The sequence below is a fragment of the Carcharodon carcharias genome, chromosome 1, assembly GCF_017639515.1.
Source record: "Carcharodon carcharias isolate sCarCar2 chromosome 1, sCarCar2.pri, whole genome shotgun sequence".
In the NCBI taxonomy this organism is placed as follows: Eukaryota; Metazoa; Chordata; class Chondrichthyes; order Lamniformes; family Lamnidae; genus Carcharodon; species Carcharodon carcharias.
Window position 1 is genome coordinate 235,861,494 of NC_054467.1, and position 16,144 is coordinate 235,877,637.

Consider the following 16,144-nt stretch of genomic DNA (forward strand, 5'->3'; position numbering starts at 1 on the left):
TGCCTTTTTCTCTTGGCTCTGGCACTGCAGAAGTCCTACAGAGCTGTCTTAAATCTCTGGCCTAATTTTCAAATTCCTGCATGCTGGCTTTTAACTTCCTGGTTAGTTTACCTATGAGTTTAGTGGTTGATGTGAAAAATATTGAACTGTCAGAAATCCCGGTTAATTGTTTTTATTTTATGCTCATCAAGTTGAGAGGTAGGAAATCTTCATATTTTAGGCACGCAGTGTCTGCATTAAGCAGCAGTAGGTTGGGTGCAGCAAAGATAGATGCAAAATAATGTTTCTTACCCAATACCTCGACCCCAATCTCAGAAGTACGATAATAATGTTATCTTGTCCCATTCATGTCATCTAGTAGCTTCTCTGAGTAACAGTTTGTGCTGAATCTTTCATCCCATCAGTCTGACTGGATTTAAACTCAGGTTTGTGAGGTGAAAGATCAGTGCCTAACCTACTGCAACACTCAGTTGTAAGATTGAATTCTTGAATATTGAGATTTAAACACAGAATTTTATCAGAAGTCTCAAAGTCCAAATGAATTATCCATGAGAAGTTATCTCACTACTTGTATTAACAAAATTTACACAATTTGTCTAAGTATTTATCCATGGAGATTAAAATAATTAAAAAAATCTTTAAGAGAAAGGAAACAAAATCAAATGCTACTTATTTGGTGATCTATACTATGACATAATTCATTCCCATAAGCCCCAAAGGCAGTGAATCACGGGGAATATAATTCCTCCAGTCATAATTTTCTTAAAAAAGTTGGTCCAGATGCAAAATTGGAGGATTGTTACACACACAACAATGCTTTTGTTATTGCCATCAGGAGGAGAAATTTTGTTCCCAGGATTTAGTATGGTTTAACTCCACAGTACCTAAGGGTCTCTGGAGGCCTGAACCTGGTTTGGCCGACATGTGACTTCAGACCGACAACAAATGTGACTGACTCTTAACTGCTCTCTGAAATGGCCTAAGAAACCATTCAATTGTCAAGAAGGCAACTCACTACCCACCGTCTCAACAATAATTAGGGATGGGCAATAAATGCTGGCTTTGCCAGCGACGCCCGCATCCTGTTAATGAATTTTGAAAAAATATACACTGCCGTAAAGTACAGGTATGAGTTGCATTAAGGCTATAGATGTAAATTATGTTAAGTACACGCTGGGTGAGCTACTTCAATGATTAATTGGTATTCAAGCTGCTGATTGAAACATTGTCTGTATAAAAAGATCAGTTCAGAGGTTGCAAACATTGTAGCACTGATATTTTCTCTTCTTGGAGATTTTTTCTGTACAATAAAGACTGATTTTACTTCTTGATACATTTTGTGTTCAAGTGCGATATAGAAATTCACATTAGACAGTATATGACACCTAGTGTGGCAGTCAGAAACTACACCCAAAATCTCCTGTGCATTACTCATCGTATGATAGACGATGTGCTTTTTCAATATGAACAAGGGCAATTACACTAAGAATAATATTATTCTGGTGTGTAAGAATAGATGTATGGCTCTTTAAGGTTAGTAAGTCTATTGGTTTTAAGTAACCATCTGTGTTGTTGGAAGTTTGTCTGTACGTTCCAAAAAAATTGCCTTTATTTCATTATATTTACTCCCTAACACTCTAACAAGTATCACAGAAATTTGCATGGGACAATGTGTGACATATGAAGTGTGGTAGACAGAAAATGCATGCGTATAAAGAGATTTTTATACAAATAAAGCCTCTTTATAAGGATGCATTTCCAGACTAGCTCTATGTATATGTATTTTCATGTAGCATGTATATGTTGTGTGATGTTACTTAACAAGTAAACATTTAAAACTATAATCACTGTTTATTAAAAGTTGAACAAGTCTGGATGGCCCAAGAATTTACAATTTACCATAACTTATCAGGGATTAGAATTGCAGTTTTGACAAAGAACAGCTAATGTATAAGGACACTTCAAACAGGAGTTCAGACATCAGCATTATGTTTCATAACTAAGGTTACTGCTGACTGGAAAAAATGGTAACAACAAACGCAGCTGAGAGAGATGGCCAACAACATCTGAACAGTATTGATTTACTGGGGAGATAAATAACAGAATCTTCAAGCACATCTATTAACAACCATATATTTTTATTCTCAGAAGTGCTTGAGCAAATTAAAACAGTGATCAAGCATCAAAGTCTTTACAGTTCTTTTGTATCAAATTCCCAAAATAGATTCATCCCAAAGCTTTTCTTCTTCTGTTCTCATATCAACTTCCTTCCTCTTTTTTTGCTTTTTATGTTTTTGTTTTATTTCATCTCTTTCTTGATAAAGGTCCTTTTTTTCCTTTTTATGTTTCAGCTTTTCTTCTCTGCCCAGTAGAAACTCTTCTTTATCCCTTTGCTCTGGTTTCTGCTTTGACTGATCTTTACCTTGTTCTAAAGCTGGCCCTTCGGGACTTTTCTCTATTCTGTAGCTCGGATGTTCACATTCTTTTTTAGATTCTGTCTCCTTGTTTCTTTTCTCCCTCCTGTGTTTCTTCCTCCTATCACCCTTGTCTTTTTTGTATGAGCCAGTGCTGTCGTCGGAGGTCATGGGTTTACATTCATCGGCAGACTCCACGCTGGATGGATCTCGACTATTTTCTGGATGAGTTGGCATTATATAAGGTGGCATTTCTGTGTAGCACTCTATATGCAAGTCACTGTTTTGCTCGCACTTGTCCCTCAGGTGGTCATTCTGCAATGGAGGCCACTGTTCAGCTTCAGCTTCCACATCCACTGGGAAAATCTGCTCATCTGGGAAGCAACTTGGGTTGGACACAGGCATGCCTTGCATGACTTCCCATGGGTATTCAGGAGAATAGGGAGGGCTTTCTGAAGGTAAGTCCTCAGTCATCTCTTCTTCTGGAACATCCTCACATTTTCTAAAGGACACCTTTGGCACAAGGCCCCTTGCTTTCTGAACTTTAATGAAGTCATAAAGTTCATCCTGGAATGAGTCATATATCTTTGACTTTGTATTCTTTACCAGGTTAACCACTTTATTTTCTCTGTAAATAAATAAAAATGAATGTCAGCTTTCGTCTTTAACAAATCCTGTTCATTCTTTTGAAAATATGGTTTAGTAAAGGATGCAAGTTATCCTACGTGGCGCTCTTAGATTACAAGCTGATCATTTCACTGTATCTATGAAGAAACATATAGAAATAACAGGCATCTGATCCATCAAGACTGTACCACACACAAGTGTGATGCCTGAAGTGATGTTGTTTCGACAGCCCCTATCCACCAGAAGCTCTGCAATCTTTTGGAAGAGGCAATAAATCAGACTAAAACAAAACAAATCCAATTGGGAACAAAATGAATTCGGAAATAAAATATCTTTCTGCATGCATTTATTAAAATATGTTGAAACATGTTGAAAAGCAATGCAATTGTTGGAAAATTTTGCGAAACAATGAAGAAGTATAATTTGATTTGAATGCCTCAAACAGGTTGTCAGTTCAGCAGGGTCACATAGATCTTGGAACTTTGCAGATAGCAAGAAAAAGCACTGAAAGATACTTAACACCATCAGAAGTAAAAACATAGATTTAAAAAAACTCTGTTCTGAAATGTTAAGATTAGAAATGTGCATCGAGTTTGAAAAAACATTCGTTTTTGAATTAGGAAAAAAATCTCTAACTTCTGTTCAGTTTCAAGTAATGTTGGAAGTGAAAGCATTAAGCTGACATTTTTTTTATATATGGCACACTTTTGAAAAATACACAAGCATACATATTGTGATGATGACGTGGCTTATCACTCATGCACATTAATCTTTAATTTCATCAGCTGATCAAACTGATTGGACTGTTTAAAGATGACTTTTTAAAAGCAAGAACAGATACTGACTTAAGATGGCTGTCACAAGTTACCTGATGTCAGGCATTGCAATTTGACTTTCTGGAATGTTCCAATGTGAATTACAGTTCAGACATGCCCAGAAACCTTTCTATGGAATTTTACATCTGCTGATGTGATATCAGAAGGATTTACTGGAAACTGTACTGGACCTCATTTGTATTTCTATAAGGCTACCTCTCAAGTGGAGTCAGAAAGCCTACTAGGCCAATAGCTACATGGAAAGGTGTTCTTCCTATTTCAGCAAGGTAGATAATGGATATTCGGGAGTTAATGGCTGGGACAATACAGAATCTAATCATCTCGGCAATAAAACAAAAGCCACAGTCAGTTCAGATATCAGTTAAGCTAATATGTTCTGAAGTCATTATGGGGAGGTCATGTGACTGAAATAACCATTTTTGAAATCTCTTAATACAGCACGCAAGCTGCTAAAACAGTAGTCTGGAAAAGCTGCCAGTGAAGTAGTAATGAGCTCTCTTCTTTTCTCTCCCAAGTTAAGGCCCTATCTCTTACAGTTTAAAAATCCAGCACAGAAATACAGGAAGTCCATCGAAAGGAACCTTATGTGCAAAAATCATCGACATTTTGGAAAAGACGGATTGCATCTTAAAAAGAAACTGTCTCCATAAATTGCAGTCTACATGGACTTCAACTGCTCACAGAATCACAGAACTGCTTAGTGTAGAAGGAGGCCATTTGGCCTATCATGTCTGCACTGGCTCTGAGCATTTTAACTTAGTGCCAATCTCCTGCCTTTTCCCTGTGACCTTGCACGTTGTTTCTATTTAAATAATCATCCAATGCCCTCTTGAATGCCTCAATTGAACCTGCCTCCATCACACTCCCAGGCAGTGCATTCCAAACCCTAACTACTCACTGTGAAAAAGTTTTTCTCACTTCGCATTTTCTTCTTTTGCAAAACACTTCAAAACTGTGCCCTCTGGTTCTTGATCCTTTTACGAGCGGGAACAGTTTCTCCCTATCTACTCTGTCCAGACCGCTCATGATTTTGACAACTTCTATCAAGTCTCCTCTTAGCCTTCTCCTCTCCAAGGAAAACAGTCCCAACTTCTCCAATCTTTCCTCATAACTGAAATGTCTCATCCTAGGAACCATTCTTATAAACCTCTTCTGCACTCTCTCCAATGTGTTCACATCCTTCCTATAGTGTGGCACCCGGAACTGTACACAATACTCCAGCTGAGGACTAACCAGTGTCTTATATAAGTTCATCATAACCTCCATGCTCTTGTATTCTATGCCCCTATTAATGAAGTCTAGAACACTGTATACTTTAGAAACAGCTCTCTCTACCTGTCCTGTCACCTTCAATCACTTATGTACATATACACCCAGGTCTCTCTGCTCCTGCATACCCTTTAGAATAATATCCTTTATTTTATACTGTCTCTCCATGTTCTTTGTACCAAAGTGCATCACCTCACACTTCTCCGCATTGAACTTCATCTGCCACCTATCTGCCCACTCCACCAATGTGTCAATGTCCTTTTGAAGTTCTACACTGTCCTCCTCACAGTTTACAATTCTCCCAAGTTTTGTGTCATCTGCAAACTTTGAAACTGTCCCCTGCGCACCAAGATCTAGATCATTTATATATATATGAAAAACAAGGGTCCCAATACCAACCCCTGGGGAGCTCCACTGGAAACCTTCTTCTAACCCAAAAAATACCCATTAAACATTACTCTGTTTCCTATCCTTCAGCCAACTTTGTATCCACCTTGCTACTGTCCCTTTTATTCCATGATAAATAACTTTCCTCACACGTCTGTTGTGTGGCACTGTATCAAACGCCTTTTGGACGTCCATATATACTACATCAACAACCTTGCCCTCATCAACCATCTGTTACCTCTTCAAAAATCTCCAGCAAGTCAGTTAGGCACGATTTTCCTTTAACAAATCCATGCTGACTCTTCCAAATCAATCCACTTTTATCCATGTGACTATTAATTCTATCCTGAATAATTGTTTCTAGAAATTTCCCCATCACCAAAATTAAACTGACTGGTCTGTAATTGCAGGGCAGATCTTTATAACCTTTTTTGAATTGGGTGAATTGCTTGCAATTCTCCAGTCCTCCGGCACCTCCCCCAAATCCAGGGAACATTGGAAGATTATTGCTAGTGCTTCTGCAATTTCCACACTCACTTCCTTCAATATTCTTGGATGCTTCTCATCTGGTCCCGATGCCTTATCAACTTTAAGTACCTATAGCTTATCCAATACCTTCTCCTTATCAATTTTAAATTCTTCTAGTGACAGAGTTTCCTCCTCAGTCACTATGGTCTGGTCAGCATCTGCCTCATAGGTAATGACAGATGCAAAATATTCATTGAACACCTCAGCCATGCCTCTATGTGTAAATCCCCTTTTTGGTCCCCAGTTGGCCCTCCTCCTCCTTTTACTACTGCTGTGCTTATAGAATACTTTGGGATTTCCTTTTACGTTAGCTGCCAGTCTTTTTTCATAATCCCTCTTTGCTTCTCATATTTGCTTTCTCACATCCCTTCTGAACCTTCTGTATTCAGCTTGGTTCTCAATTGTATTTGCTACTTGACACTGTCGTAAGCACACTTTTTCTTCTTTAACTTAATTTCTATCCTCTTGTCATCCAGGGAGCTCTGGATTTGTTTGTCCTAACCTTACCTTTTGAGGGAACATACCTTGATTTTGCCCAAACTATCGCCTCTTTGATGGTAGCCCATTGTTCACCTACTGTTCTTCCCGCCAACCTTTGATTCCAGTCTATTCGGCCCAGCTCAGTTCTAGCTCCATTGAAGTCTGCTGTCTTACTCTAGATTGACCAATGTCCTCCTAAACGTTATGATACAATAACAACTGTTCCCTAAATATTCCCCCACTGTCACTTGATATACTTGGCCCACCTCATTCCCAAGCATCAGGTCTAGCAGTGCCTCCTTTCTTGTTGGACTGGACAGATACTGCTGTAGGAAATTCTCCTGAACACAATCTAGGAACGCTTGTCCCTCAATGCCCCTTAAAGTACCACTATCCCAGTCTAAGTACAGGTAATTAAAGTCCCCCTTTATAACTACTCTATGATGTTTACACCTCTCCGTAATCTCCTTGAAAGTTGTTCCTCTATATCTTTCCCACTAGCTGGTGGTCTATATATTATACCGAGCAATGTAATTACACCCTTCTTATTCCTTAGCTCTAGCCAAATCCGTCCTTGAATCCTCTGACATATCCTCATTCTCCAGTACTGCAATACTCTCCTTAACCAAAAATGCCACCCCACTTCCATTTTTCCCTTTCCTATCTTTTCTGAACACCTTGTAGCCAGGGGGAGAATTTTCTCCCTGTTGAGGGGGTTGGGTGGGAGGAGGCATGGGCATGCGTGCAGCCAATCGCTGTCCGTGATTGGCTGGGCACTCGAAAGAGCGCAGAAATCTCCGAGGCACAGAGCTGCCTCAGGGAGATCAGTTTAAGTTTAAAAAATCTTAATAAGGGAAATAAAAATTTTTTAGGACACATCCCCTCATGTGAAACTGTCACATGAGCTGGGGCATGTCTATGAATTTTATTAAAAATTTTCTCAAACCTTTAAAGACCTTCATGAAAGCTCATCCTGCCCAAGAATGAGGTCCCATGAAAAATGCGACGGCAACCTGGGCTCTTCGCCTGCCCGCCAACCTTAATGTTGGATGGGCAGCTCAGTTTATTGTTTTAATTGATAGTTAACTGGCCTTAATAGGCCGTTGACAATTCAACTGAAAATCTGAATGAGGCGCAGTGACATCAGGACGCATGCCCGACATCACCGCGCGTCATTTTACACCTTGGCGAGTGGGCCCCGCCCCCGCTTGCCGAACCGAAGATTCTTTCCCAGGAACATTTAACACCCAGGTCTGCCCTTCCTTAAGCCAGGTCTCCGTTATTGCCACAACATCATAATCCCACAAGGTAATCTGTGCCTGTAACTCCCCATTTTATTAACTATACTCTGTGTATTTACATACGTGCAGTGTATCCCTGATTTAGACTTCATTACTTGATCCCTTACTCCGACTCCATCTATTAACTTACTATTCTCTATTTTAGTGCAATCGACCTCTCCCAGCATTCTGTGCACCCTAGTATTACTTTCTAATACTCACTCCTGGTTCCCACACGCCTGCTGTTAGTTTAACCCCTCCCCAACAGCACTAGCAAAATGACCCACAAGGAACACAGTCCCAGCTCTGTTCAGATGCAACCTGTCCAGCTTGTACAGGTGCCATCTTCCCTACAGCCAGTCCGTGTCCCAGGAAACTACAGCCCTCCCTCTTGCACATCTTTCCAGCCATTCATTCATCTGTCTTATCTTCCTCCTGAAATCGCAAGACCGCCAAAAGTTTCTGCTTCATCAACCAGATGCCAGCAAAGGTCTTAAACAGCAAACTCTCTTTTTTACCTTTTAGCATTGAACTTCAATTTGGCTAAAGAAGCAACTCTCTGCTGTATATCTCGTAAGTCCACATGCAAGTGTGTGTGTGCATGTGCGTGTGCTTGCGCAAAGGTCAGATGCGGGTCTGCCTTTTTAAACCTTTACCTAGGTGTACTTTTTACTCAATAAAAACTAACCCCTTTTTTGTTTTAAACTTGAGAAAGCCTGCCAGACTAGTTTCTTTATAAATGGCATGCAAATGATTAAGCACAGGCATTGAGTAAATGCCTTTACCTGTACAAATTCACAAAACAACCCTGTTATGGTCAGACTTGGAGTGGTAGGATAGGGGAGTGGTAGGAAATGGGAGTCATTTCTTTACCCTCTTCATGTGGCTGTATCAATATTTAAAAATGAAAATCCAGGCATGGTTTAACTGCGCCAGTCAGAAGGTTGTGGATTCAAGTCCCGCTCCAGTCACTTGAGCACATATTCCAAGTTGGCACTTCACTGTCATTCGTCAGAGGTGACGTCTTTTGGATGAGGTGCTAAACCGAGACTCTGTCTGCCCTTACAGGGGTGTAAAAGATGCCATGCGTTGTTTCGAAGAAGAGTAAGTGTGTTCTCCCCGGCACCTTGGCCAATATTTATCCCTGAATCATCATGTACTAAAACAGGTTACCCAGTCATCATCACATGGATGTGGGAGCTTGATGGATGCAACTTGGGTTGTCACATTTCCGACTTTACAACAATACAGTCACTTCAAAAGTGCTCAATTGGCTGCAAAGTATCCTAAGTGCCCCAAAGTGGGGCATCCTGAGGTTACGAAAGGCACCGTAAAAATGCAATTATTTCTTTTCCCTTATAATTGACTATGGAAAATTGACCATAAAGACAATGACAGTAGAAAGGTCACATTGAATCTGCCATTCAAATAAAAATGGAAGAAAGTACGATGAGCAGGTTTAGGCATGCACTGGAGCAACTGAAGAACCAGATAATGCATTTTCCAAGCAATGAGGGTCTAAATTGCTTTCATTAAAAGTAAAATCAAGTAGAATATTAACCCTGAAATCAGACTTTTATATATATTGTATAGAAGCACACAGCAAATGTTGTTCCATGAAAATTCTGTACATTTCCAACATGAACCAGTCTAGTCAACTAACACTGAAAATTAAGAAATAACTTGCATTATACAGTGCCTTCAAGCTGTCAGAACATTGCAAAGCGTTTCATGTTTAATGTCGTCACTTTTGCAATTCAGGCAAATGTGAAAGCCAATTTGCACATGGAACAACTAAGCAATCTGTTTAAAGTAAGAACAAAAATACTGGATAAACTCAGATCAGGCAGCATCTGTGGAGAGAAAGAGAGTTAACATTTCAGGTCAGTGACCTTTCATCAGGATCTTTTTTCCGGCATTTTTGGTTTTTATTTCAGATATCCTGCATCAGCTTTGGGTAGCCCATTTAGGACTGAGATGAGGAAAACTTTCTGCACTCAGAGAGTGGTTAACCTGTGGAATTCTCTACCACAGAAGGCTGTGGAGGCTGGGTCACTGAGTATATTCAAGAAAGAAATTGATAAACTTTTGGATATTAAGGGCATCAAGGGGTATGACGAGAAAGCGGAATGTGGCGTTGAGATAGAGGATCAGCCATGACCATACTGAATGGCGGAGCAGGCTCGAAGGGCCGAATGGCCTACTCCTGCTCCTGGTTTCTATTATTTTGCTTGCATAGACGATGTGTTTTGCTGACATTGATTGAGAAGTTAATGTCGGCTAGGACACCTGAAAAGCACAATATCAGTGCCACGTGATATTTTATAGTTGGAGTTTCAAGACTTTCCTGAGACATGGCATCTCCGATGGTGCTGCACTGCCTCAGCCTTGATTAAATAAATGCTCAAGTGTCTGGAGTGGAGTGTGAAGCTATGACTTGCTCATTTAAGAGACAAGCGTCCTACCACTGAGGTAAGATTGACAGTATCATGATAAATGTATCTCAGCAGTGAGATGACTTGCTAGAAGTTAGCCAGATGACACCAGCGCTCAATTTGATGGAACACACCATCCTGACTTGGAAATATGTTGCTGTTCCTTCACTGTCGCTGGGTCAAAATCCTGGAGCTCTCTTCCTAACAGCACTGTGGGTGTACCTACACCACATGGACTGCAGTGGTTCAAGAAGGCGGCTCACCATCACCTTCTCAAGGGTAATTAGGGATGGTCAATAAATGCTGGCCTAGCCAGCGATGCCCACATACAAACTGGGAGTAGGAGTAGGCTATTCGGCCCCTCAAGCCTGCTCCATCATTAAATAAGATCATGGCTGATCTGATTGTAACCTCCCACATACCCCCGATAACCTTTCACCCCTTTGTTAACCAAGAAGCTATCTAGCTCTGTCTTAAAAATATTCGAAGACTCTTTTGAGGAAAAGCGTGCTCTCAGAGAGAAAACATTTTTCCTCATCTCTATCTTAAATGAGTGACCTCTTATTTTTAAACCGTGATCCATAGTTCTTCACAAAAGGAACTATCTTCTCCACATCCACTCTGTCAAGATCCCTCAGTATCTTAAAGGTTTTGATCAAGTCACCTCCTACTCTTCTAAATTCCAGTGGACACAAAACCTAACCTGCCCAACCTTTCCTCATAAGACAATCCACCCATTCCTGGTATTAACCCAGCAAACCTTCTCTGAACTGCTTCTAACGCATTTATATTGTTCCTTAAATAAGGAGACCAATACTGTACACATTACCCCAGATGTGGTCTCACCAGTGCCCTGTACAACATCCTACTTTTGTATTCAATTCTCCTTCACAATAAATGATAACATTCTATTAGCTTTCCTGATTACTTGCTATACCTGCACACTAGCCTTTTTGTGATTCATGCACTAGGACACCCAGATCCCTCTGAATCTGAGCTCTGCAATCTCTCATTTAAATAATATGCTTTTTTATTCCTCTTGCCAAAATGGACAATCACATTTTCCCACATTATACTCCATTTGCCAGATCTTTGCCCACTTACTTAACCTATCTATGTCACAATGTAGCCTCTTTATGTCCTCTTCACAATTTACTTTCCTACCTTTGTGTCGTCAGAAGATTTAGCAACCATACCATCTGTCCCTTCATTCAAGTCCTTTATATAAATTGTAAAATGTTGAGGCCCCAACACTGATCCCTGTGGCACACCACTCGTCACATCCTGCCAACCAGAAAGAGATCCATTTTTCCTGTTTCCTGTTGGCTAGCCAACCGTCTATCCATGCCAATATGTTACCCCTACACCATGGGCTTTTATTTTCCACAATAACCTTTGTGGAACCTTATCAAATGCTTCCTGGAAATCTAAGTACAGTGCATCTACCGGTGTCCCTTTATCCACAGCACATGTGACTCCTTCAAAGAACTTCAAAAAATTGGTTAATTGATTTCCCTTTCACAAAACCATGTTGACTCTGCCTGATTGCCTTAAACGTTTCTTAGTGCCCTGCAATAGCTTCTTTAATAATAACTTCTACCATTTTCCCTATGACAGATGTTGAGCTCACTGGCCTGCAGTTTCCTGATTTCTGTCTCCCTCCCTTTTTGAACAAAAGGGCAGAATTTTTCATTCAGCATGTGGGCATGCGCCTGACATGCTCGAGTGTAAAATAGTGTGTGATGATGTCGGGCAAGTGTCCTGACATCATTGTGCACTCGCACGATATTTCGGTCGGCAGGTGTGTGCAAGAGTTGGTATCGCGCCTCCCGACGATTAAGAGGCCTATTAATGCCTTTAGCGTATTAATCAACCGTGATTTCTCGATGCCCATCCAACTTTACGGTTGGCGGGTGGACGAATTGGTTAGACGGTATTTGCCTTTTTGAGGAAACCTCATCCAAGGGTGGGATGAAGTTTCCAATATTAATTTAAAAAAATGTTTGCACAGAATTATCATGTTGTATATGTTCAGGTGACTGTTTCTCACGCATGGGCATTTTTTCCAGGTTTTAAAATCTGACTTGAATTCTCTGCTTTCAGGAAGCTTTGTGTGGGCACTCTCCCATGCCCGTGCTGACTTCAGCATTCACCCTCCTCCCATTGCCACCTTGACAGCACTGAGTATTTCAGTGCGCCTTCCACGCTGGCTGGCCGTTAATTGGCCAGCCAGCGTGAAATCGAGTTCAGGGCCGATCACGGTTGGTGGTCCATTCCCTGACTGCTCTCGGGCCTGCTGATTGCGCCCGCCGAGCTGAAAATTCAGGCCAAGGAGTTACATTTGCTATTTTCCAATCTAATGGAACCTTCTCCGAATCTAGGGAACCCTGGAAAATTAAAACCAACACATCAACTAACCTACTAGACCTTAGAATGAAGTGCATCAGGACCTGGGGATTTGTCAGCCCACAGCTCCAACAATTTGCTCAATACCACTTCTCTGGTGTCCACTGAGTTCCTCCATTCCTTCCATAACCTGATTTACAGCTATTTCTGGGATGTTACTTGTATCTTGTATAGTGAAAATCAATGCAAAATACCTGTTCAATTCATCCTAACTTTCCATTATTAATTCCCCAGACTGACTTTCTATGAAACCAACACTCACTGTGTTAACTCTTTTCTTATTTAAATACCTATAGAAACTCTTACTGTCTTTATATTTCCAGCTAGCTTTCTCTTGTACTCTAATTTTTTCCCTCCTTATTAATCTTTTTGTCATTCTGTGCTGTTCTTTGTATTCCGTCCAGTCTTCTGACCTGCCACCTACCTTTATGTAACTATATGCTTATTCTTTAAGATTGATACTATCTTTAACTTTTTCAGTTAACCACAGATGGCAGGTTTCTCCCCTTGGAAGATTTTTCTCATTGGAATGTATCTATTCTGTGTATTCTGAAATACCCCTTTAAATGTCTGCCATTTTTAAAAATCCCATATCCCATGAATGAATATATTAAAAAAATTGCCATGTTGTTACCTTAGAAAAAAGATTCAGGTAGCCTGATAGATTTCCCCAATGGAATGGCTTTATCCAAAAGTAATTCAGACAATACAATTTGACATAATGAATTATGTTGATGTGAATTGTGCAATGCTACATACAAGTTGAGAGTTAAGCATCCATAAAAGGCAAACGGCATAAGTTGAAAATCAAAAGCCAAAGAACTTTGTTTCATGAAGACTTATTCTCTGGCTCATTACCACCAAGCCTTCAAGCTACATGATATATTGTCATTCAATCCCAATCATTAAGACTACAAGTGTTTTTGCATCAATGGGATTTGGCTGGAAAAAACATAAAACTCTTACTTTAGGTGATGTTTGTATCCTTGCAGGTGACACTGGTATTGTTCAATGGAATTAAGTGTAACATTGCAGATAGCACATGGATAGTCGCCTGTCCCTACTACAAAACATGGATTGAATTATTTTTCCAATCAATAATCAGATCAGGACAAAATTAAGACTGTTACACAATTTACTTATTTTCAAACATACAAATGTTAAGGATGTAAATTATAATCTGCACCATCTATACCGTTTTTATCACTTCTAAATGTTTAACAATACAGTATGTGTGTCTACTGCATATCAGACACCTGTGAAGTAGTCAGGAGTCTCTCACACGTCTCTTTTCTTAGCCTTACATAGCTGAAACAAGCAGATACAATATCAATTCAGTTTAACTCTATTATATTCTTGGATCTTCTTTGGATGCTCTTCTCGACTGTAGATTGGGACATGCAAACTGCTCCCACTTAAATAAGAATACCTATGTCACAGTGTATTGAATATCCTTTGTTTCCCAGGTTAATTTTTAGCTTCGTAGAGTCCTTTAGAATCACAGCATGTTATTACACCATTGGGTCCAGTGTGTGTGGGAGTAACTGCATTGAACAACAGTCAGGAAACTCCACCTTGCCCAGTTGCTTGATCAAGATCCCTGCCACTGGACTCAATATTCTCTCTGCCTTCACTGGCACATTTTGATTGCTGTATGTACCATCTACACTGAAGAAACTCATTAAGCTGACTTACGGCATCTCCTAGGCCATTCTTATCCCTGGGAAGGGCAAGTATAATGTGAACATCAGTTCAAGTTTCACACCACCTGATCTGGACATATTATCATTGCTCCCTTGTCACTGGGATGAAAATTTTAAAATTCCCAACTTAATCCCATTGTCGGATTAAAGCTGCAGTGGTTCAAAAAGGCAGCCCCCTAACACCTTCTCAAGGCAATTAGGAATAGGAGCAGGAGTAAGCAATTGAACCCCATTTAATGAGATCATGGCTGATCCGTATCCTAACTCTGTCTAATTACCTTAGCAAGGTAGATGAAGGACAAGGGCAGCAGATGAATGGAAACACCACCGCCTACAAGTTCCCCTCCAAGCCACACACCATCCTGACTTGGAAATATATCGCCATTCCTCTACTCTCACTGGGTTAAAATATTGGAACTCCCTTCTTAACAGCACTGTGGGTGTATCAGCACCAGATGGACTACAGTGCGTTATGAAATCTGAGTTATATTAAAGTCGAAAGCAGGGGGCAGGAACTCCGAGTCCTGATGGGCCTCGGGAGTTTTGTGCATACGCAATTCAGCATTTTAAGATCTTCAGGCTGAGGATGGGCCCAGCATGTCTGCACGAAAAGAAAATGGCATGAAAAACTGAGACACGTGACCCAGAAGCGAGTACTATATCGAAGAAGAGTCCCATGCAGAGGACAGCAAGTGTTCCCGAAGAAGAGTCCCAGGCAGGGGACAGGGAGAGGTCCCAGTTAAGTTACGGAGAAAGAAGAGCATAGAAAGAGGCTGCAAGCAGAAAAAAGGCTGCGGTTAGCAGACTTTAAGTGGTGAAGGCTCAGAAGAAGCCTTGGCAACCGAAGAGAGCTCAGGAGCAGCCATAGTAATCGAAGAAGGCAGCAGAGGTTTGGTGACTTCGTGCTGCGAACAGTTGGGGTAAAGGTGCCCCTTTGGAGCAGAGCACCTAAAATGGTGTTTGAGAGTTAGTGCTTAAGTGAATACTCAGGAATCCAGGAAATTGGAATTTTGGGAGGGAGGGTTGAAACCCTCCGAGGTAGGCTGTGGTTGAGGCCATCCGAGGTGGGGTGACTTTTGGAGAGAATTCCAAAGTTAGATCTTTGAAGGTGAATACTGGAATCCCTCGTGAGAGGCAAAGTCTCAACGAGATTGGCTGACTCACAGTGGTTAGTGATTTCTGGGTTGGTAATTGAGAAATCCGTGGAATCTATCTTGGTCGCACATCTGCCATTTATTGTGCAGTGTGGTGTGTTCGACCACAGTTTATCTGCTAATTCACATGTACATCATATTAGCCCTAAACGTTAAAGCATAAGATAGATATTGTAAATTGTTTTATCTTTATGACCTTGCATAGTAAAGTTTATTTTTGTTTGTTCAAAACCTCTGGAAGCTTGTGGCTTTATTCTCTTAGCCGGTATCTTGAATTTCAACTTTGTCTACTTTAAACAAAAGGTTATTCGCCCCTAACCAGATCTCACCAAAAACTTGGAGGTCTGATCCAGGATCTTCATAAGCAGTTCAAGAAGTTGACTTACCACCACCTTCTCAAGGGCAATTAGGGATGGCTGACTTAAGACAGTGACAAAACATCCCATGAAAGAGTAAAAAAAAACCCTTAGCTAGCAAAAATCCATCAATTGTAGATTTAAAATTATTAATTGAGCAAGTATCTACTGCTTTTTTATGGGAGAGTTCCACACTTTTATCTCCTTCTGTGTGAAGAAGTGTTTCCTGTGAAACTTTAGTCACCATAAAGGCTCCAACTAATTTGAAT

At 40.5% G+C, this 16,144-nt stretch overlaps 1 protein-coding gene across 6 annotated transcripts in view; it reads right to left on the minus strand.

Moving 5' to 3' along the window:
- Window positions 1-1,831: 1,831 nt before the first annotated feature.
- The window catches only part of zmat1 (zinc finger matrin-type 1), a 116,891-nt gene continuing 102,578 nt past the window's right edge, over window positions 1,832-16,144 (minus strand). For all 6 annotated transcript variants that reach the window (XM_041201553.1, XM_041201542.1, XM_041201564.1 and 3 more), the window contains 2 exons: window positions 13,629-13,725; window positions 1,832-3,042 (listed from right to left, as the gene is read on the minus strand). In XM_041201553.1, coding sequence (XP_041057487.1) covers window positions 2,208-3,042; window positions 13,629-13,725 — 932 coding nt within the window. In that variant the 3' untranslated portion in view covers window positions 1,832-2,207. The remainder of the gene's footprint in view (window positions 3,043-13,628; window positions 13,726-16,144) is intronic.